The sequence below is a fragment of the Pelophylax lessonae genome (assembly GCF_965119305.1).
Source record: "Pelophylax lessonae genome assembly, chromosome: 12".
NCBI classification, from domain to species: domain Eukaryota; kingdom Metazoa; phylum Chordata; class Amphibia; order Anura; family Ranidae; genus Pelophylax; species Pelophylax lessonae.
The window spans coordinates 173,503,840-173,526,096 of NC_138779.1; the positions used below are offsets into that span (position 1 = coordinate 173,503,840).

General features: G+C 45.3%; 1 protein-coding gene across 1 annotated transcript in view; it reads left to right on the plus strand.

Annotated features, from left to right (window-relative positions):
* The window catches only part of POLD1 (DNA polymerase delta 1, catalytic subunit), a 388,959-nt gene that overhangs the window by 178,431 nt on the left and 188,271 nt on the right, over positions 1-22,257 (plus strand). The window contains exon 20 of the mRNA XM_082274252.1: positions 16,546-16,721. Within this exon, the coding sequence (XP_082130378.1) occupies positions 16,546-16,721 (176 nt within the window). The remainder of the gene's footprint in view (positions 1-16,545; positions 16,722-22,257) is intronic.

The following is a 22,257-nucleotide window of genomic DNA, read 5'->3' on the forward strand; positions in this document are numbered from 1 at the left end:
CCCATTAGCAGCCACGTCCTGCAGGACTGACTGTCACTGGCCTTTGTATGTGAGCTGTCCGTGGCATTTGTGTGTGTAAAGAACCAAGCCGCTCAGCCGGCACTAGCAGAAGCGGACCTGGTGCTTCCTATATAGCACCGGCTCCTGTCACAGGGATATAGGAAGCATTGCCTCTAATTTCTACTGCAGCCGCATGCTTCCTCTAGTGTCTGCTCCTGTCACAGATTTACACTGATGCTCAGGGATGGACGGTGGGTCGGGAACCATCCAGCAGTACCCACCAGCAGTACTAGCCAGCATTGCCCACCAGCAGTACCAGCCAGCATTGCCCGCCAGCAGTACCAGCCAGCATTACCACCAGCAGTACTATCCAACAGTACCCACCAACAGTACCAGGCAGCAGTACCCCCCCCCCCTTTTCCCAGTAGTACCCACCAGCAGTTCCAGCCCTGGAGGACAGCCAGAAGCAGCCATCAGCCATATCCGCCAGCGATACCTGCAGGAATCCTGAGGAAGATGTGAAGATTGAGGTCAGTTGAGTTGCACAGTGCATCCGTGTGAAAGCAACTTTAGGCCCCTTTCGCATGATCGGTCTGATTGGGTCCATTTGTCTGTTTTTCAGGTGGACTCAATTGAACCCTCTATTCCAGTGTTTTTCAACTCCGGTCCTCAGGGCACACTAACAGGCCAGGTTTGCAAGAAAACTGAAATACATCACAGGTGATATCATTTGCTGCTCAGTGATTGCAGTATTCTAGTCTGCATCTCCCCAAGATAATACTTAAAATCTGGCCTATTAGTGTGCCCTGAGGACCGGAGTTGGGAAACACTGCTCTATTCATCTCTATAGAGTGTCAGATGTCAACGGACTTGTGTCCGTTTACACTCGCCTATCTCCAATCCTAACCACTTAAAAAAAAAAAAAGCAGAAGGGATTCAATCCCCACCTGTCAGGGTGGATCGGAGAGCCCATAGAGTAGAGCGGGGCTGTGTCTGCTCTGCATATGCTGAGTGGACACAGACCTGTCATCTGCCTCCTCTGCTCATTGTGGCCTGTGACCGGTTACCAAGTCGCTAAATTGGCCCAAGTTTCTCAAAAGGTTGGGCACCCCTGCTGTAAGGGCATGAGTCCCTGATAGAGAGGTGTGCAGTACTGTAGCAGGAGACCAATCAAATCACAAAGATCTCCCATGAAGTTGATAAGTGTTAAGACCGCTGCCACTGTCACTGCTGGCCTTAACACTTTCATCACTGTGGTTGTCAGGTCTCACTGTTCTTCCCTACCTCCAAGACGCTGAGAGCATGGCACTAATACTAGACTTTATTACTGCGTAAACTGGCACCAATACTAGGGGTTATTACTGCGTAAACTGGCACCAATACTGGGCTTTATTACTGTGTAAACTGGCACCAATACTAGGGGTGGTTACTGTGTACACTGACATCAGTACTAGGGGTTATTACTGCTTAAACTGGCACCAATACTAGGCTTTATTACTGCGTAAACTGGCACCAATACTAGACTTTATTACTGCGTAAACTGGCACCAATACTAGGGGCTATTACTGTATAAACTGGCACCAATACTAGGGGCGTTTACTGCGTAAACTGTTTGCTGAAATTGCTTTAAGCTATGAAGAAAAGCTTTTGAGAGTTTTTCCTCTTTCTAGTGTCTGAAGCAATACCCGAGGAAGAAAGGAAAACACTTGAAAGCTTGTCTTTTAAGTGTTCGGTTAGTACTATAAAAAGGTATCATTGCATATCGCATTACTCTAGTATCTCGTAACCTTATGGCATGATATAGTGGTGAAAATTTTGAGTGCCCCCCCCCCCCCCGAGGTTTTGACTGTGGTATCTTATGTGCCCACCCTATATATTGTTCCCAGAGTCACCACTGTGTGACAGGCGCTACACTAGCAGCCGCCATCACAGCTCGCAATAGTAAGTGCCGCACACTGATTGAGGCTTAGCAGAGGGTCTGCAAAAGATAAAGACCCAGCTGAAGTAGGCTGCCAGTAGTCCTCCCTTAGCTTCCCCTAGAATGATTCACAGCAGCTCCGTGCAGCTCGCTGTGGGGGACCTGACCTTTTATTTGTACAGAAATGAGCAAACGAAAGGGCAGCATTATAGATTTCTTCTCAAAGGCTTCCAGTAAAAGTTGCTCATCTCAGTGTGAGCCTCCGCTTCAGCAGGGTGACCCAGTGTCCTCTGCAGAAACTACACCAGTCAGTAACTCCGCTGTAGTTGACTTAGTTACTGAAGATACAGCTGCTGATGTTGAGAGAATTCTTCTACTGGAATGTTGGAACCAGAATCAGTGGCTAGAATTTTAAAAAAGTATTCTTGGCTGTTTCTAGAAAATGGCCATTTAGGATGCAATGTGTGTTGTGAGGTTAAACACCTTGGAGTGTCTGTTTCACAGGGTCTATCTATTTCAAAAGAATGGAACACTAGTAAAATTACTCCATTTGGCAAAACAAAAAAAGATATGTTGACCTCTGCATAACAAAAATCCATATACATAAGATTTCAAAAGCACATGTAAATGCAGGAGATATTCAAGCTGTATCAGAAAGGACATTGCAGAACAGCAGAAGCATAGGTTTGTGTCCACCACTAAAGTATTTCGCACTGCCTACTTTTGTACAAAACAAAATCGCCCTTTCACAGACTTCCAAGATCTTATCAGCTTGCAAGTTGCAAATGGTGCAGACTTAGGGTGTATTCTCCATAGTGAGTATAAAGCTGCACAAATAATAGATTGCATTGCCAGTGAAATGAGAAAAAAGCTTTGCAAGGCAATTGTTGAACAGGCTCCAAAAGTTCCTTCACATTCAGTGTTAATTGTTTATATTCGTGCCTCAGTTATTGGAAAAAACCCAGTCAATTTCTTGCTTGATTTGCCTAAAGCAGATGCACAGTCTATTGAAGTCACTCTTCCAGCTTGTGGTTCTAAACATGGGTTCAGTAATGACTTTCTTGCTAAAAACTTAATTGGGGTTTGTAGTGATGGTGCAAGTGTAATGCTTGGAAGAAAGTCAGGTGTTCTGGAACGACTTAGTTAAAAATATCCTCAGCTTGTGAAATGGCACTGCTTGTGTAATAGGCTTGAATTGTGCATTTCAGATGCAATTGATTCTATTCCTGGTCTTCATCGTGTAACATAATTTTTTGAGAAGTTGTATGCTGTGTATTATCAGTCACCAAAAAAACTGTCGTAGCTCTCTGAATGTGCAATAAAATTAGAAGTACAAATTCTTAAAATTGGAAACGTTTTTTTTCAGTTAGTGTGTTAGTTCAGTTAGTTAGTTAGTTCAGGTTCAGAAAAGAAGACTTATATTAAACAATCAGGAGGCTTTTTTCCTAATGCTTTGACATGTAAAAATGGCATTATTCTAAGGTTTATTTCTGTACTAAGGCAATTTGTGAGTTAAAATTTTATGTTTGCTCTTTTCGAATGACTTTCAGAAAGAGTAATGTTTTGTTTTACCAATTACCGCAAAGAGATCTCCTTCTGTCTGAATTGTTTCAGGTTGCTTCTGGGTGCTGCTGTCTTATTTGTAATGTTAGCTTCTTCCAGCTGACGGTGACCTCATCTCCAGTTAAGCTCCTTCCTGATCCCATGCATGCATGCTAGATAGCAGGTCGGGAACATCTTTTGATCATGCAAAATAACTCAGGCGTAAGATGTAACTGAGATATATTAAACAGACTTGCGTCATTCTCCTATTCAAAAGTCAAAGTGTGGTATTGACATTAATAAATGTGAAAGTGCTGCACAAAATAAATAGTCATCTATTGTAAAACATATATGATCCTGTATCTAAAGTGGCAATATAGTGCAAAAACCTCAATGACATATATAAAAAGTATCCAAATTATCCAATCATAATATTGCGAATATAATGTAAAATAGTAACATGCAGATAGCAACAATTCTCGGTGAATCCGTGAAGACTGATATAATGTCACTTTAAAATATTCCAGAACATCCACAATATTTTCAGTTAATCCGTGGTGTCATTTAAATAACAGTCCCGATCACCAGTGCTCAATCAAGAAATATATCAACAATCTGTGGGGAAAAAAACGGTTTGTTTGGTGTGTCACCTCCACTCTTGTGACCCCCCGTGGGGTGGGTGCTCACAATGTGACCTTGCAACTAAACTTGGTCAAAGACCGCATATACTTCGGTGAACAATCCGTCTTTTACAAAGGGAAAATTTTATGTCACTAGTCCGTGGATAGCCGAATTCTAATATATTGCTATGGGCATAATATTCCAATGATCTGTGAATCCATGCATAGCTATGTTGGTGATGAGTGTCCAGCAGTGAATTGTACACAGAACCAATCACATTACATAATGTTAACAATCATTCTTGACAAAGAGAAGTACACAGGTAATTAGCTGATTATATGCCGGTCCTTTCACTTACGGTCTACAAGGTTATGCAGTGTCCTTATTCTAATATTGTATCCTTGTAATATATCCTTGGTACATGATTTATAATTCCACTGCATGAAATATTGTATCATAAATATATTATTAAAAGCTATAAATGTAATTGGCCTAAAACAGCTTGTTGTGGGTAACCCACTCCCCAATCAACTGTATTTAATAGTGTGAGAACCCAGTTTGATCTAGGCAATATTAGGTATGATGTTTTGATACCAAACCCACACATAACGGATTCATACCCCTGATTGGAGAACATTTGGGAGGATATACACCGTCCCCTTTTTTAGGGATCAGATGGGGGGAACCTCCGTACAAGGACAAAAACAGAGAAAGAGAGGGTGTAGAGGAGGGAGAAGGATACAACAGAAAAATGAGAAGGGAGAAGTAGGTAAGGGCATCTTCAATTTAAGTGGAGCACCCCTCAGTAAGGAAGAAATCATTACCCTAGATAAAGGTATTAAATATGCTCCGCGTAAAGGGCTAAATAAGTTTGAGACATACATAGGAATAAAAAAACTAGAACTTTAAATATTAAAAAATATTATATGTCGAACCCTCAAGAACGTCCACAAAGCGAAGGTACACATACCTAGTTAAAAAATAGATCTACTTTTAATCCCACGATCACCAAAAATGGATATATTAACTGGTGGTTAATGATGTGGAAGCACTGCCTATTAAAAAAATATATGAAAATAAAGATATTCGGAAAGACATGAAATCACTGGGGCGGTGAAAGGATGTAGTTATTTGACCAGCGGGTAAAGGGGGGGGGGGCATAGTAGTGGTTTTATCAACAGATCAATAAAAACAAGAAATTACTAAAATACTCGAGGATAGAGAAACATATGAAACATTGTCTAACCCCACCAAACAATGTAGCAAAGAACTGGAGGTGATCATAAAATACGGAGTAAAACACAAAATATTGACCAATTGTCGGTTACCAGTTATATATTGTGTTCCAAAGATACATAAAGATAGTGTCAACCCCCTGGGGAGACCAATAATTAATGGCATAGACTCTATAACAGCACGTCTAGGGGAGTATATAGATATTCATTTACAACCCTTGGTACAAAGCACTCCAGCCTACTTAAGACACCATACATATATTAAATTTATTACAAGACTGTACTATCAATGAAAATACTGTGATGGCAACAGCAGATTTTGCCTCACTATATACTAATATCAACCATGAAGGTGCTATGCAAGCAGTCAAATGGACCCTAGATAAGTACGGTAATTTAACCCAACGACACAAAAAATTAATCTTGAAAAGTCTAACATTTTGTCTAGGTCACAACTATTTTTGGTACCAAAACACCTACTATATACAGATTAGAGGGGTAGCTATTATTGGCATGGCAGGAAATGTAATGGAGTTAGAGCATCTCATTGCCAGACTCAATGGCAATGATTTGAATATCAGACTCACCAGTACTATCAGCAAATCTATTATTCCGTTCTTGGATTTGGAGATCGCTATAGATAACAGAATAGTTACAAAAACGCATTTCAAAAGTACTGACAGAAATTCATATATATCAACCAATAGCTGTCATTGTAAACCATGGATATTCACTATACCTAGTGGGCAGTATGTTAGAATTAGAAGAAATTGCACACAATTAGAGGACTTTGAACATCAATCTATGAGACTTACCAATATGTTCCTGGACAAAGGGTACCAGGAGAATTTTTGCTTTTAAAGAAAAAGATATGGTAAAAAATATGGACAGAGACTTATTGGTGGATAAGGTATCAAATCTGGATGATGTACCCAAAGATGGAGTAATAGTTTTGGAATACAATGTGCAGTTTAAAGCAGTGGAGAGGGTGATTGGTAATTATTGGCAAGTTTTGAAACAAGATATGATCATAGGCCGAAATTTGTGTATAGGAGGGCTCCTAATATTCGGTATAAGTTAATAAAAAACATAGAAACCCCGAAAGCCATCAAGTTCTTTCCATGGGAATTAAAAGGGTTTAGAGGATGTGGACGTTGCTAGAGTCCTGTAAGGGTTCCAACCAGCATAAAAAAAGTGATTATTTTACCAATCCAAGGAATCAACTGATATATGCAATTAAGGATTTAATTACATGTGACACTAGGGGGGGGGGGGGGGTAGTTTATGCGATCAAGTGCCCATGTGACCTGTTATATATTAGTCGCACAAAAAGAACTTTGGGAGGGAGAATTAAAGAACATGTATACAATAGCAATATAATATAAAGAAAAGCATGGCCAGAGTTGTAGGGGTCTTCAGTTTTGGGGAGATAGAAGCTCCCAAGAAGCACTGGAGGGGGGGGGAATTATGTGCGGGAAATTAGTAAGAGAGAATCCTCGTGAATTCACCAACTAGGATCTTTAGTACCGGGGGGAGTTAATGAGGATTTTTATCTTGGATGTTTTTTAGGTAGAACACATAAATTAGAATATTTATTTAGGTAATTTTGTATACATTTTTCTATTCCAGTTAGATCCACATTATGTATATGTCCCTAATCCTATAAATATACCATTAGATATATATTTGGGTTCCTATTAAAATTAGAATATTTATCATTTAGTCTCAATATTTGGTATCAAAACATCATACATAATATTGCTTAAATCAAACAGGGTTCTCACACTATTAAATACAATTGATTGGTGAGTGGGTTACCCATAATAGGCTATTTAGGCCAATTACATTTGTAGCTTTTAATAATATATTATTATGATACAATATTTCATGCAGTGGAATTATAAATCTCTTCCTTAATAATTCATGTACCAAGGATATTTACAATTAATATTAAAATAAGGACACTGCATAATCTTGTAGACCATAAGTGAAAGGACCTGCATATCATCAGCTAATTACCTGTGTCAGAATGATTAACATTATGTAATGCGATCGGTTCTGTGTACAATTCACTGCTGGACACTCATCACCGACATAGCTATGCATGGATTCACATATTATCATTGGAATATTATGCCCATAGCTATATTTTAGAATTCGGCTATCCACGGACTAATGACATTAATTTTTCCCTTTATGAAAGCTGGCTTGTTCACCGACCAATCAGATCTCCCTGAGGAAAACACGTAATCCCTGTGTCACGCATAGGGGAGGGGCCAAGTCTATGTCGGTGAACATACTACAAGCGAGGTACGCTGATACACTCGAGTGTGGCAGTGGGATGTTATATCGAACTGATCATCTGTGAACTTGTAAATTGCTTGTAAAGCCTGATGCGCGATAACACCAGACACATGAGTGGTTTTAAACTATTTTAAATGAATCAGCCTTTTTAAACAAACGTTATTTGCACTATGGATTGTTGTTTCTTCCCCACATATGAGAACTGCTGAGCTCATCACCCCAGAGTGGGAGTCTATTGTCTGGAGGAAAATCCATCTGTCTCCTTGTTGGGAGTATATGCGGTCTTTGACCAAGCTTAAGCCTCGTACACACGCGTCGAAATTCGGCCGGGAATTTTCGTCCGACCAATCCGCCGATTTCTGGCTTGTTAGTATGATGCTTCCGACAACCGACTCCGACTTTTCGGCCGAAAAAATCTGGTGTGCAGGTTATAATATTTCTCTATCGCTCATTGACAGACGTAGTCTTCTTGATTCTCAAGAGCTGGGTTATGTTGTCTCCGCAGGAGTAGGACTAGGCAGAAAGACAAAACGTTCTGGCTCCACCTTAGGGGCAGTCCCTGAGGGTATATCCTCCCTCTCTCTGCTACAGGGAATCAGTTTTTTTCTGTCTAGTCAGGAGTAAGGACCTAAGTTCCTTGCTGGGATCTTTTGGTCCTGGCAAGACTTTTTTTCTTTAAGAAAAATACATTTTTTAGGTAGTTTTCTCCAGTGTTTTTTCCTGTGAGATCTTCAAGCAAAAAATGCCGGACTGGGCGACACTTGTGGTCACCCCAGCCGGCCTACGAGCGCGCGCAGACCATGGCATTGCGCTTGGTCGGCCGCGACATATTCAAGTAAGTATGCGGGGCCGGGCGACGGGCTGGATGTTGAGATCCAGTGGTCACCCCGGTTTCTGCCTACGAGCGCGTGCAGACCAGAGCTCCGCGCTGGGTCGGCCGCGACGGAGTCCCAGTGAAGGGACTGACTTTGCGAGTTAAAAGTCTCGCTTGGACGCCAGGTACCAGAGAGTCGAGGCGTCCGGAGTGGTCCACAAACCCCCACCCCGGTGGAGAGGGTATTGTGAAGAGAGGGTGCCTGTCGGTTCGGTATGGTGAGTAAACGTTCCCTTTTTTCCTCGTTATGAGGCACTATGTATTATGGGCCCCTCCATATATGGTCAGTATATATCTGATACTTACAAGTCCCCCTTGTAATACAGCATGTGTTTGTGGGAAGTGGACTTGGTTTAAGAGCTAACACTCTACCCAGCAGACTGTAACATTACAGCAGACATAGGAGGTATAATCCTACCTTATGTGTAGTGTATCTTCTGTAGATCCATATATCGCCTCTTAGCAGAGATGCAGGTGGATGTGCTGGGAAAACGATTTCGGCGGTCCGCCGCCATTTTGCCGTAGACCGAATGCATGTATGTCCTCAGGTCACGCCGGCCGCCATGTTTTTGGAGTCTTATGTCTCTTCTATGGGGGCGGCCATGTTTTGTGAGCCCAGCTACCTCGTGGAGAGCTGGGAACGCCGGAAGGCGTACACAGGGGGCGGAGCCACGCCTTCTACCCGGGAAAAAGCAAACAGCTCCTTCCAGTCTGTGTAAGACAGACGCTGACTGCAGTTGGTTGGAAACTGCACTGCATCGGTTGGTGAGCCTTGGGGGTCCCTCTCTCTCTCTGTGGGATCGAGAAGCAGGTACTCTGAGGGGCGCTATTGCGCTAGGGGGAGACACACAAAAAAAAAAAAAAAAAAAGTTTTTTTGTTTTGCTGGCAAAGGTGTCCTGTATTAACATGGACCCTGCCACTCATGTATCTCCTCCGGATCCCCTCGAGGGGTCTGCGGGATCCTCCAGCACCCCATTGACAATTGAATCATTGTCAGCTATTATGGAAACTTTTGTGTCCCGGGTGGAAGTGGCTTGTCAGGGACAGGGCGCAAGAAAGCGACCCCCGCCTAACCCCTTATTATCTGAAACCTCGGATTCAGACTCTGAGCCTATTTCTGCAGTTGCAGGTACTTCATCTGGGATTGGTGTCTCGGGTCCTGTCTCTTCAGACAGTGAGGAGGATGTTTCGGCATCCGCCATAGCCCGAGAGGAAGCGTTGGTAAACGCACTCATTGTATCTGTTCAAGAGACCTTAAGGTTACAGGGTATTCCATCGGAAATAGCTGAAACTGAAATCCCTTTTGGGACTAAAAAACGCATCAAAGTGGCGAAGGTTTTTCCATTGCCCAAATGTTTTGGCAATCCAATCGAAGAAGAATGGCGTCTGCCAAAACGCACTTTTACTATTTCTAAACGCATTGACAGGCGTTATCCGTTTGAGGAAACCCTTATTAAGAAATGGACAGAACCACCTGTGGTGGATTCACCAATTGCTAGATTGAATAAAGCCACGGTTATTCCTTTAGAAGACGCCCCGTCTTTTAAAGATCCAGTGGATCGCAAGATAGAAGCTATGTCTCGCACCATGTTTTCCTTGATTGGATCAGCTTTCAGACCTATAATAGCTATTGGTCTGGTTTCGCAGGCTGTAACTGAATGGACCAAGTGGTTACGCCGGGACTTAGAAGAGGTCCCTCAGGCGGTATCAGATTTGTTGGAACAAATGATACAGGGGTTACAGTTTGTGTGTGATGCGGCGTTAAGACGCCACTCCATTATTGGCGCGAGCATCAGTCTCAGCAGTGGTTCTCAGGCGTACACTGTGGCTAAAAGGTTGGTTAGCCGACCAAGGTTCCAAAAAAGCATTGGCTAATATCCCCTTTTCAGGAGAGCGTCTATTTGGAGCCAACTTAGATGAGATCATTAAAGATCTCACGGGTGGAAAGAGCACCTTTTTACCGCAAAATTTTAAAGGTAGAGGAACTCGTCAAAGACGAGGGCCTTCTTTTTCTGCTCATAAGAGGTTTTTTCGTCCCGCGGGTGAAAAAACTAAGTCCTCCAAAGCTCCTGCAGGAGGCGTCAGGGGTCGTTGGTCGGGCAAGCAAAAGCCCGCCCCCTCCAGACCTGAAGATAAACCATCCAAAGCCTGAAGGTGCGCCCCCACCTAACTGGGGTGGGGGGACGTCTTCGCCGGTTCCCGGACAAATGGGTTTGCGAAGTCATAAGGTCAGGGTACAAGATCGAGTTTCGATCTCTCCCACCGGCGCGATTCTTCCCTTCCAATATCCGACTATCCTCAGATCGTTTAGAAGATCTGCGGAGAGCAGTCACAGATTTACTACAACAAGGAGTGGTAGTCCACGTTCCTTGGACAGAACGGTTTCAAGGGTTTTATTCAAACCTGTTTACAATACCCAGGAAAGAGGGCAAAGTGCGTCCAATTCTGGACTTAAGAGCACTCAATTCTTTCGTCAACATAAGAAGATTCAGAATGGAGTCCATTCGCACGGTAGCAGCCTTCCTGCATCCAGGGGATGTCCTAGCGTCCATAGACATCAAGGACGCCTATCTTCACATTCCCATTTTCGCAGGACATCAGCGGTTTCTACGCTTTTCCGTAGAAGAGAACCACTATCAGTTTGTGGCGTTACCTTTCGGTCTCGCCACGGCTCCGCGGGTCTTCACAAAGGTGTTGGCCCCAATGTTGGCACTTCTGCGCCAAAGAGGTATATCGATCCTTGGTTACCTAGACGATCTTCTGCTTCATGCAGAGTCTCCTCAGACCTTGCTACAAAACATAGAAATTACTATGATTTCTTTACAGGAATTTGGGTGGCTGGTGAACCAGCAAAAGTCATTTCTGGTTCCCACCCAGAGGCTCGAATATCTGGGTCTAATTCTAGACACAGTCAGGACAAGAGTTTTTCTTCCGGTAGGGAAACTCCGAAAGATTCAATCAGCAGTCCAGTTGTTACTGTCCAACAGCTGGTCTTCCCTTCGGACTTGCATGAGGGTTCTGGGGTTGATGGTGGCTTCGTTCGAAGCAGTCCCATTTGCCCAGTCCCATACCCGAATTCTTCAGCAAGAGATTCTTCTCAGATGGAATCGGAATCCGGAATCCCTGGACAATCAGATCCGATTGAGCAAACAGACCAGAGAGTCTCTGGTCTGGTGGCTTCGGTCTCCGATGCTCAGCCAGGGAAAGTCATTTCTGCCAATATATTGGACGATAGTGACCACGGATGCCAGTCTATCCGGATGGGGAGGAATTCTCGGTCAGTTATCTGTCCAGGGACTTTGGTCCCCGGAGGAATCCAGGTTACCGATAAATGTATTGGAACTGAGAGCGATCAGACTTTGTCTGATTCACTGGACCGAGCAGCTCCAGGGCAGCCCGGTTCGGATCCAGTCGGACAATGCCACGGCCGTGGCTTATGTCAATCACCAGGGGGGCACCAAGAGTGTCCGAGCGGCCAAAGAAGTGGCTTGCATTCTTCGCTGGGCGGAACGATTTGTTCCAGCAATCTCTGCGGTGTTCATTCCGGGGGTGGAGAATTGGCAGGCAGATTATCTCAGCCGTCAGACCCTGGATCAGGGGGAATGGACCCTCCATCCAGACGTTTTCCACCAGTTGTGCCTACGGTGGGGCACCCCGGATGTGAATCTGTTGGCATCACGATTCAACAGGAAAGTTCAGAGATTCGTGGCTCGCGATCCTCTAGCAGAAACCGCAGACGCACTGATCGCCCCGTGGGGGCAATACCAGCTAATATATGCCTTCCCTCCTCTCGCGTTACTGCCAAGACTTCTTCGCAGGATAGAGGAGGAAGGAATCCCAGTAATCCTGGTAGCGCCGGACTGGCCTCGTCGAGCTTGGTACGCCGACATGGTCAGACTGGTGGCGGACGTCCCGTGGAGACTTCCTCTCAGGGAGGATCTACTGTCTCAGGGACCGATCTTCCATCCTGCTTTACGATCGCTGGCTTTAACGGCCTGGCTATTGAGACCCAGGTGCTGAAGGACAAAGGTTTGTCAGCTTCAGTTATTCCTACTCTAGTTGAAGCAAGGAAAGCGACTTCCAGAAAGATTTATCATCGCACATGGAAGTCCTACATTGCATGGTGTGAACCTTTGGGGTTCCGTCCTCGGTCTTATTCGATTAGTCGAATATTGGCTTTTCTGCAACAAGGGGTTGAGCAGAAACTGGCCTTGAGTACTATCAAGGGTCAGGTCTCAGCATTAGCCATCTTCTTTCAGAAGCCTTTGGCTACTCATTCCTTGGTGCGGAACTTCATCCAGGGGGTGCGACATCTGGCTCCGCCAGTGCACGCGCCGTTACCCCCCTGGGATCTTAATTTAGTGTTGTCGGTTCTTCAGAAACCTCCCTTTGAAGATATTAGGGAGATTCCTCTACCCACGTTGTCCCAGAAGGTGGCCTTCTTGGTGGCTATTACTTCTGCACGCAGGGTGTCAGAACTGGCCGCATTATCTTGTCGTTCACCATATCTGGTGGTTCATAGAGATAAGGTGGTTCTTCGTCCGAATCCATCCTTCCTACCAAAAGTGGTTTCAGAATTTCATCTGAATGAAGAAATTGTATTACCTTCCCTGTGTCCTAAGCCCAGTCATCCTCGGGAGTTTGCTTTACACTCCTTGGATGTGGTCCGGGCAATCAGGGTATACTTGAAAACGACAGACTCGTTTCGCAAGACGGATTCACTTTTTGTGATCCCAGATGGACCCAAAAAGGGGTTGCCTGCATCTGCCGCGACCATTTCCAGATGGATCAGACAGACGGTAGTACAGGCTTATTCTATTAAGGGTCGGGAGCCCCCGTTCCCTGTTAAGGCGCACTCCACTCGGGCACTTAGTGCGTCATGGGCCTTTCGCCATCAGGCGTCAGTGGTCCAGGTGTGCAAGGCGGCTACCTGGTCGTCGGTGCATACCTTTACTAAACATTATAAAGTTGATGTAATGGCATCGTCTGATGCCTCGTTTGGCCGCAAGGTTTTGCAGGCCACAATTTGAGGAGACCAGTGGTCTACCTCGAGGGTTTTTTCCGTTGGAAAATTTTTCTTTAGTCTCATTCTTTGTTTATAATGAGCCTTTAAAACTTCTAGTTTGGCACCGGTTGGGCCTTCTAGATTGGATTTGATTTTGTCAATCCCACCCCTCATTTGTGGCACTGCTTCTGGATGTCCCAGCTCTTGAGAATCAAGAAGACTACGTCTGTCAATGAGCGATAGAGAAAAATGGATTTTTGTAAGATCTTACCGTAAAATCCTTTTCTCTTAAGCTCATTGACAGACGTAGTACCCGCCCCTCTATCATTGAGTTGGGTTGGGTTAAATTCTCTGTACTGCTTTAAAACAGAACTGATTCCCTGTAGCAGAGAGAGGGAGGATATACCCTCAGGGACTGCCCCTAAGGTGGAGCCAGAACGTTTTGTCTTTCTGCCTAGTCCTACTCCTGCGGAGACAACATAACCCAGCTCTTCAGAATCAAGAAGACTACGTCTGTCAATGAGCTTAAGAGAAAAGGATTTTACGGTAAGATCTTACAAAAATCCATTTTTTTGTCCTCCGTCAAAACACGTTTTCGTGCAGTCAGTACAGATTTCGACAGGGAAAAATCTTATGAGCAAGACTGGGCATGCTCAGAGAAGAAAGAACACAAAGAAAGCAAACCCAACACATGACATCACTTCTGAAGTAGAATTTTGTCCTGCGGGAAAATTCATGTGCAGTCTAGGCACATTCCAACCAACAAAACACCACTCTGGACTAAAGATGGGCGACCGATCGGCGGAAATTTGTTGCGTGTGTACTAGGCTTTAATTGCAAAGTCACATTGTATAAGGTGAGCACCCACCCCACGGGGGGTCACGAGTGGAGGTGACACACCAGACAAATCGTTGTTTTCTCCACAGATTGTCGATATATTCCTTGATTTAGCACTGGTGATCGGGACTGTTATTTAATTGACACCACGGATTAACTGAAAATATTGTGGATGTTCTGGAACAGTGCTCCCCAACCCCCGGGCCGCAGACCGGTACCGGTCCGTGGAGCAAACGGTACCGGGCCGCCCGAGGAACTTTATGATTTCACTCAGGGGCGGCCGAGGCGCAGAGCATTGCGCAACCCCGAGCCCGCCCATTGTGTGACAATAGCGAATGAAAATTCAATATTGTCACAATGAACCTCCTCCTGGCCAAACAGGGAGCGGGTCCTCCCGCTTCCTGATTGGCCGAAAGGCAAACTGCACACCATTGGCCGAGGAGGAGGTGGCGCCGGGAGGACTGAGGAGACGCGGGAAGCCGGGACTGAACTGAAGAGAAGTGAGGTAAGTGCACGGACCGGTCTCGCCAGGGGAACGCTGGCGCTCTGCATTGAAAGGTGGCACGCTGGCATCGCTACATTGAAAGGGGGCAATGCTGTGGGCACTCTGCATTTATTGGGGGCAATGCTGTGGGCACTCTGCATTTATTGGGGGCATTGCTGTGGGCACTCTGCATTTATTAGGGGCATTGCTGTGGGCACTCTGCATTTATTGGGGGCAATGCTGTGGGCACTCTGCATTTATTGGGGGCAATGCTGTGGCACTCTGCATTTATTGGGGGCAATGCTGTGGGCACTCTGCATTGATTGGGGGCAATGCTGTGGGCACTCTGCATTGACGTCTTCGTCGCCCCCCCCCCCCCCCCGCCCCCCAGCGGGCCACAGAAAAATTATCAAACGCTGACCGGTCCACGGCGATAAAAAGGTTGGGGAGCACTGTTCTGGAATATTTTAAAGTAACTATTAGATGTACACCTTAAAGACCACAACATACAGGGGTACACAATGTACGGTTAAAAGCAAACACACACGCATCATGGGTTGAACTGGATGGACTTGTGTCTTTTTTCAACCTCACTAACTATGTAACATTATAGCAATCTTCACGGATTCACTGAGAATTGTTGTATCTGCATGTTACTATTTTACATTATATTTGCAATATTATGATTGGATAATTTGGATACTTTTTATATATGTCATTGATGTTTTTGCACTATATTGCCACTTTAGATACAGCATAATATAGGTTTCACCATAGATGACTGTTTATTTATTTTGCGCATCACTTTCACATTTAATTATATTATTTCTGCACTTACCTAAAGGGGAGTGATCAGTGCAAGCAGCATAACAATTTAGCTCAAACACAGTAGCTCACGGGATCGTTATATTTGGTATTGACATTGTAGCACTACACTGAAAGCATTTAGCCGCTGTCCATGCATGCTGTCACAAGTTGCCTTTGACCTGTCAGCTGAGGTTTTGTGGTGCCATCCTGGGACCTTCAGCAGATATCAGTGATGTTAGAGGAGGAGGGAGGGGGAGCTGCGGTAATGCAAATGAAAGACTAGTGAATCGTCACTCTCACAAGTGTCAAACTGAATCTGTTTTAAGATGTACGTATATGTGTATTAAAAAAAATTAAAATACTTTGCCCCTTAAAATAAGTTAATTAAAATTTGCATATTACAATATCACCCTGTCCATTTTCCCTTTTAGCTCCAATATATTTACCCAGCTCAAAATGTATATAAACCCTAAGAATGCCTTTATTTGCTCCCTGTTGGTCTGATAAATATACCATTTGAAACATTTTGTTATAGCCATTCATCAATTACAACAAAAATACCTGTTGATCCTGCCAGAAATTCAGTAAGCTTGCAAGGTCTTGTCCACTTTGAATTGTTTATCTCAAGCAATCTTAGCAGCCCTGTTCAGTTCATCTTTTTGAACTACAGAACATCTCCTCACTATGTTAGAGAGCAGGACGTAGTCTGTAGTCCTAGCATACTTTGTTTTAGAGTGACAAGCTGCTTCTCCATAGCTAACAGAGAGTGAGCATTGTCACCCTTGGAAATGTGTTTCTGGCAGGATTGCCAAGTAAAAATTAAGGGGCTAGAAAGCTGAAAAATGTTACATGTATGTTCTAGGCTTTAGATATATTTTAACATTTGCAGTCCCAACTTTTTTTCTGGTAATATTTAGGTATATTTTCCTTACCTGCTGATCAACAAGAAGAGATATGCTGGACTATATTTCTCATCAAGCCCAGACACCCACGACAAAATGGACTGCAAGGGTATTGAGACTGTACGGAGGGATAATTGCCCACTGGTGGCCAACCTTATCAACACTTGTCTGCAGAAGAGTCTCATTGACAGGTACACTTGCAGAACAAACATAAAAATAGTTGATGTGCACTGTTTTGCAGATATTTGTTTCATAGGCATAATTTTTTTTTTTTTTTTTTTTTGACAATCGGCAAGATTCACCCTTTCACATTTCTATAAACAAAAAGAAAGCACAGTAGATCATAGAACACATGATGGAAAATTAATACGCTGTTTTTAATGTTGTGACTAGAAGTTACTGGCAACTATGGCAGTAGTTTGTAGCAAATAAGTAATTATTGTAAAAATATGTAATATACTACACATTCTATAATGGTGTAATCTATAATTGTGACATCCAAATTTGACAGCTGTCTGATCAAAGGGGAAAAAAAAAAAAGTGAATTCCCCTATCCCACACATGCAAGGTGGATGGAGGAATCATCCCCACTGTGCAGTTGTGTTCTGACTGGAGGATGACTCCACTGTCAGAATACACTCATCAATGGCCTTAGCAGATTCTTTGCAAGCCGCTGGTTAACAAGTTTTTTTAACAGTCCAGTTCGGCAGAAGTCTGTTGGGAATGGCCATAGATGGATTGAAATTTGGCCAGTACTTGTTGAACCGGCCAAGTTTCCACCCATCTATGGGCAACTTTAGTGTTTGAAGTGGCTTAATGCTTTCAAGCTCGCTTGAAAATATGCAGTTAGGCAGACGAAGTTTGGCAAGCTGTGCACTTGATTCACTCAAACTCAGATGACCGCAAATCTTTCTACTGTCCTTGGATATCCACACTTCTTTTGATAGCCTATCATGGTTGTACCTAACATCTCTGAAGGCATATGGGGTTTGGTCCTCATTTTCTCCCATGGGTTGCTGCACTTTTATAACCCATGACCATTTGTCCAATATGCTGGCTTTCGGTCTCCCTTTTTCTCTATTTTCAGAGGCAAGTGTCCTCTTTCTCCCCTGTTGTCTGCTCTAATGATGAAATCTTTGGACATGTATATAGAGCGGACCCTGATGTTTTGGGAATAGACATAAAGGCATTCTGTTTGCTGACTACGTCCTATTATTTCTCTCCCTAACTTGACCCGTAATCTCACCAAATTCTCAGGGTTTTCTCGGATGTACACATAAGTGTATGTGAGTCCAAGCGTAAGGCCTTGAATATCTCTCTAACACTAGACTAGCTTCGTTCCCTTCAATTAAACTTCCCCTACCAGTGGGTTCAAGATAAGTTACTCTATTTAAAGATATACCTGACCTATTAACCTTCTGTATGCGGCAAATTTGGGTCCCTTATACGTCACACTGCAATGATTTTCGATTCCTGGAAAAAGTACCAGATCCCATGGTTAGGGAAGATAGCGGACTTGAAGATATCCTTGTTGCCTAAACTCTTTTATGCTTTTAGAACTCTTTCTGTTCATGTCCATTATCACATTTTTGAGGACCCTATAAAGACTTGGTATAAAATATGGCTGGCATGATACCAGGCCTATAGTGTCCAGAAAAACCCTGTTTCTCTTTCGTTCATTGACGGACACAGCTCCTGATTCTTCTTAACCATTGGGTTATACTGCCTACAGGAGTAAGACACTTGGCAGGAAAAAGCTTGACTACACCTATGGGCAGTCCTAGGGGGTATACACCCACTCTCTGTTATAGGCGCTCAGTTTTTTTTCTGCCTAGTCAGGAGTAAGGACCTAGTTCCTTGCTGGGATCTCTGGTCCTGCCGATTTTTTTTTTTTTTTTTTTTATACTGAATCTTTTCCTATCTTTGTTATTTAGTTGTGTGAGAATCTACAATCCTTTGCGGGTCTAGGCGATGGACTGGATAATCTAGCGTTCTCCCAGACTGACCAGCGAGCGCGCACAGGCCTCAGCTCCATGTTAAGTCTGCCGCAACATAGCCCTATTGGATGGGGGCTGGCTTGCGAGTTGAACATCTGGCAAGGGCACATACGACCTAGCCTCAGCTTGAGTCGCAGTGTTCCTCCTGGCCACCCACTTTCCGATGGAGCAGTATACTGTCCGGAGCGGTGGCCACTCTGTTCCTGGTATGGTAAGTCGCTGTCCCCCACTCTACTCCTAGATGGTTTTGGGGTGGGACCCTGGGTTTCCCTCCTCCTCCCCCCCCCCCCAGTGCCTCTAAACTTTTGGTGGTCACTGTGGGCTTTACGCCCCCCCCCCCTCCCTCCTTGGGTGAGATTATGCGACATGCTTTTAATGGGGGATTGTTGGAGTTGCTGCTGACTGGGTTTTTCCTGGCACGCAATGGGGGGGGGGAGGGTTAAGCAGGGTTCCCTGCCACCCTGGGGGTTGGTGACTAGGGCAGGGTTACCTTCTGGGCTCCCTGCGGTGGCTGTTGGGCTGGGGGAGCGGATGGTTTAGCAACCGCGGGTCCATGCCTCACACGCAAAAATTTAGGCCGTGGCTTTGCGGCCTGCTGGTAAGGAGCTATGTGGGGCAGTCCCTGTGAGAGTGGCTGAAGCCCCTGCCTCCCGTTTGGGCTTCCGTCCTCCCCTCCGCTGCCCGTGGGTGGTCGGCTTCGCTGGGGCTCGGGTCCAGGCGGTTGGGCGCCCACAAAAATTTGTCTTGCAGGCCTACTAGGCCATGTGGCTGAGTCAAGCTTTTCCATTGAGGGGGGCGGCCCCAATGAGTTTGGCTGAGGACCCCACCCTTCCTTTGGGCTTCTGCCAGACTGCGATCCATGTACTTGCGGCTTGGCCTCCACAAACATTTAGGCTGTGGCCTGCTAGGCCATGCGGTCAGCTTGGTGCATCCTTTGGAAGGGGTGGCGCTGTGGGGGCGGTTCATTTTTTGATGACAGCCTTGTCGCTATTGTGTGCCCCTTTTTAGCGCTGCGGGAACATCAGGGTACCCTGCCTGCACGTCTGTCCAATACTAGACCTCAAGGCGCTTAACTGTTTTGTGCGGGTTCATAAATTTCGAATAGAGTCCATTCGCACGGTAGTGGCATTCCTTCATCAAGGGGATTTCCTGGCCTCGATCGATATCAAGGACGCTTACCTTCATATCCCAATATATGTCTGGCATCAGCGTTTCCTTTGTTTTGACGTGGGCGAGGATCACTATAAATTCGTGGCATTACCCTTTGGTCTCTCCTCAGCTCCTTGGGAGTTCACAAAAGTTTTGGCCCCAGTGTTAGCATTGCTAAGGCAGAAGGGGATTGCGGTACTTGGACAACATCCTGCGTGCAGAGTCTCTGAATGTCTTAAGACAGTCCGGACATTTTGGTGCGAACTCTGCAAAAGTTCAGATGCAAAATGAATTTCCAAAAATCTGTTCTGGTCCCGTCCACCAAGCTGGACTATCTGGGCCTGACCCTGGACACGGCCTCAGCCAAGGTGTTTCTTCCGGAGGTGAAACTCCAGAAGTTGCAGGATGCGATAACGGCTCCTGTTGTCCAGCTGGCGGTCATCTCTCAGGACTTGTATGCAAGTGCTGGGCTTGATGGTCTCCACCATCGAGGCGGTTCCGTTTGCTCAGTTCCATACCAGATCTCTGCAAAAAAGGAGATTCTTGCCAAATTAAACAAGAACCCACAGTCTCCAGACAATCTGATCCTGTTGAGCCGGGGGAAAAGGGGATCCCTGATCTGGTGGCTCCGCTCTCCAGCGCTTTGACAGGGAAAATCCTTTCTCACCCTCCTGTACTTGTTGTTCGTCACCAGGAATGCCAGCCTGTCCGGGTGGGGAGATGTCTTGGGCACGGATTGTGCTCAGGGGGTTTGGACTCTGAAGGAGTCCAGTCTACCGATCAATATCTTGGAAATTCAGGCAATCAGACTTTGCCTGACCCAATGGACGGATCGTCTGCATGGGCGCCTGGTAAGGATTCAGTCAGACAATGCCACGACGTGGCATATGTCAATCATCAAGGGGGCACCAAAAGTGCCCTAGCAGCCCCGGGAAGTAGCTGGGCAGAACACTTTGTTCCAGCCATCTCTGCTGTGCATTTTCCAGGTGTGGAAAATTGGCAGGCGCACTACCTTAGTCGGCAGATGTGGGATCACGGAGAATGGTCTCTCCACCCGGAGGTGTATCATCAACTGTGTCTCCAGTGGAGGACTCCCTGTGTGGACCTGTTGGCCTCTCCTCTCAACAGGAAGGTGCAGAGGTTCGTAGCAAGGTCTCAGGATCCTCTGGCCGACACCACAGACGCTCTTGTGGCTCCTTGGGGCCAGTATCGTCTGATGTATGCATTTTTCCCCCAATAACTCTTCTCCCAAGACTCCTGCGAAGAATCGAAGCAGAAGGGATTCTGGTCATCCTAGTGGCTCCGGACCGGCCTCACAGGTCCTGGTATGCAGACCTAGTATGGCTGGTCGCCGATGTCCCTTTGAGACTCCCTCTCACAGAAGATCTCTAAGCTCAAGGACCGATCTTCCATCCTGCTTTACAATCGCTGGCTTTAACGGCTTGGCTGTTGAGAGCCAGGTGCTGAAGGATAGAGGGATGTGTGAATCGGTGATTCCTACGCTGTTAAAAGCTAGAAAATCCACTTCTAGGAAGATTTTTCATCTAGTCTGGAGGGCGTACATTGCTTGGTGTGAGTCTCGGGGGGGGGGGTTCTTTTTGGTGTCCCGTGTTTTGGAGTTTCTCCAAAGAGGTGTAGATCAGCATTTGGCCTTGGGTACCATCAAAAGACAGATTTCGGCCCTAGCGATTTTTATTTCAGCGTCCATTGGCCACGAATTCCTTGGTTCACACCTTTTGTTCAGGGGGTCCGCCACCTGGCTTCCCTGGTGAGATCTGTTACCTCCGTGGGACCTCAATTTGGTGCTGTCGGTTCTTCAGAAACCGCGTTTTGAAAATATTTGTGAGGTTTCTCTGCTTACTCTGTCACAGAAGGTAGCCTTCTTGGTGGCTATTACTTCTGCACGCAGGGTGTTCGAGTTGTCTGCGTTGTCTTGTTGTTCACCCTATCTGGTTGTTCACAGAGAAAAGGGGTGCTTCGTCCCTGCCAGTCGTTCCTTCCTAAAGTCATCTCTGGTTTTCATTTAAGTTAAGACATTGTGTTGCCTTCCTTGTATCCTAAGCCTTAGCATCCTAAAGAGATTGCCTTGCATTCTTTGGATGTGATTCGGGCAATCAGGGTGTACCTGGCGGCGACTGAGTCGTTCCGAAAATCAGATTCTTTATTTGTTATTACGGATGCGACCATTTCTAAATGGATCACGCAGATGGTGATGCAGGCCTATTTCATTGAGGCTCCATTCACACCTGGGCGTTTTCAGCTCCAAAAACGCTCAAAAAAAAACATTTCCAAAATGCCCAACAAGTAAAACCCCATTCATTTAAATGGTCCCTGTTCACATCTGAGCGTTTTAACGCCTGAAGCAAAATGCCCAACGCTCAAAAAAGTACATGAGCTTCTTTTTGGGCAGATTACAGGCGTTTTCCATTGGTTTCTAGTCAATCTAAAAACGCCTGCACAAAAAACGCCTGCAAAAACGCCCATAAAAACGCCTGAAAAAACGCCTGAAAAACGCCTGAAACAAAAACGCCCAGGTGTGAATGGAGCCTGAGGGTCAGGATCCTCTTTTCTCTGTTAAGGC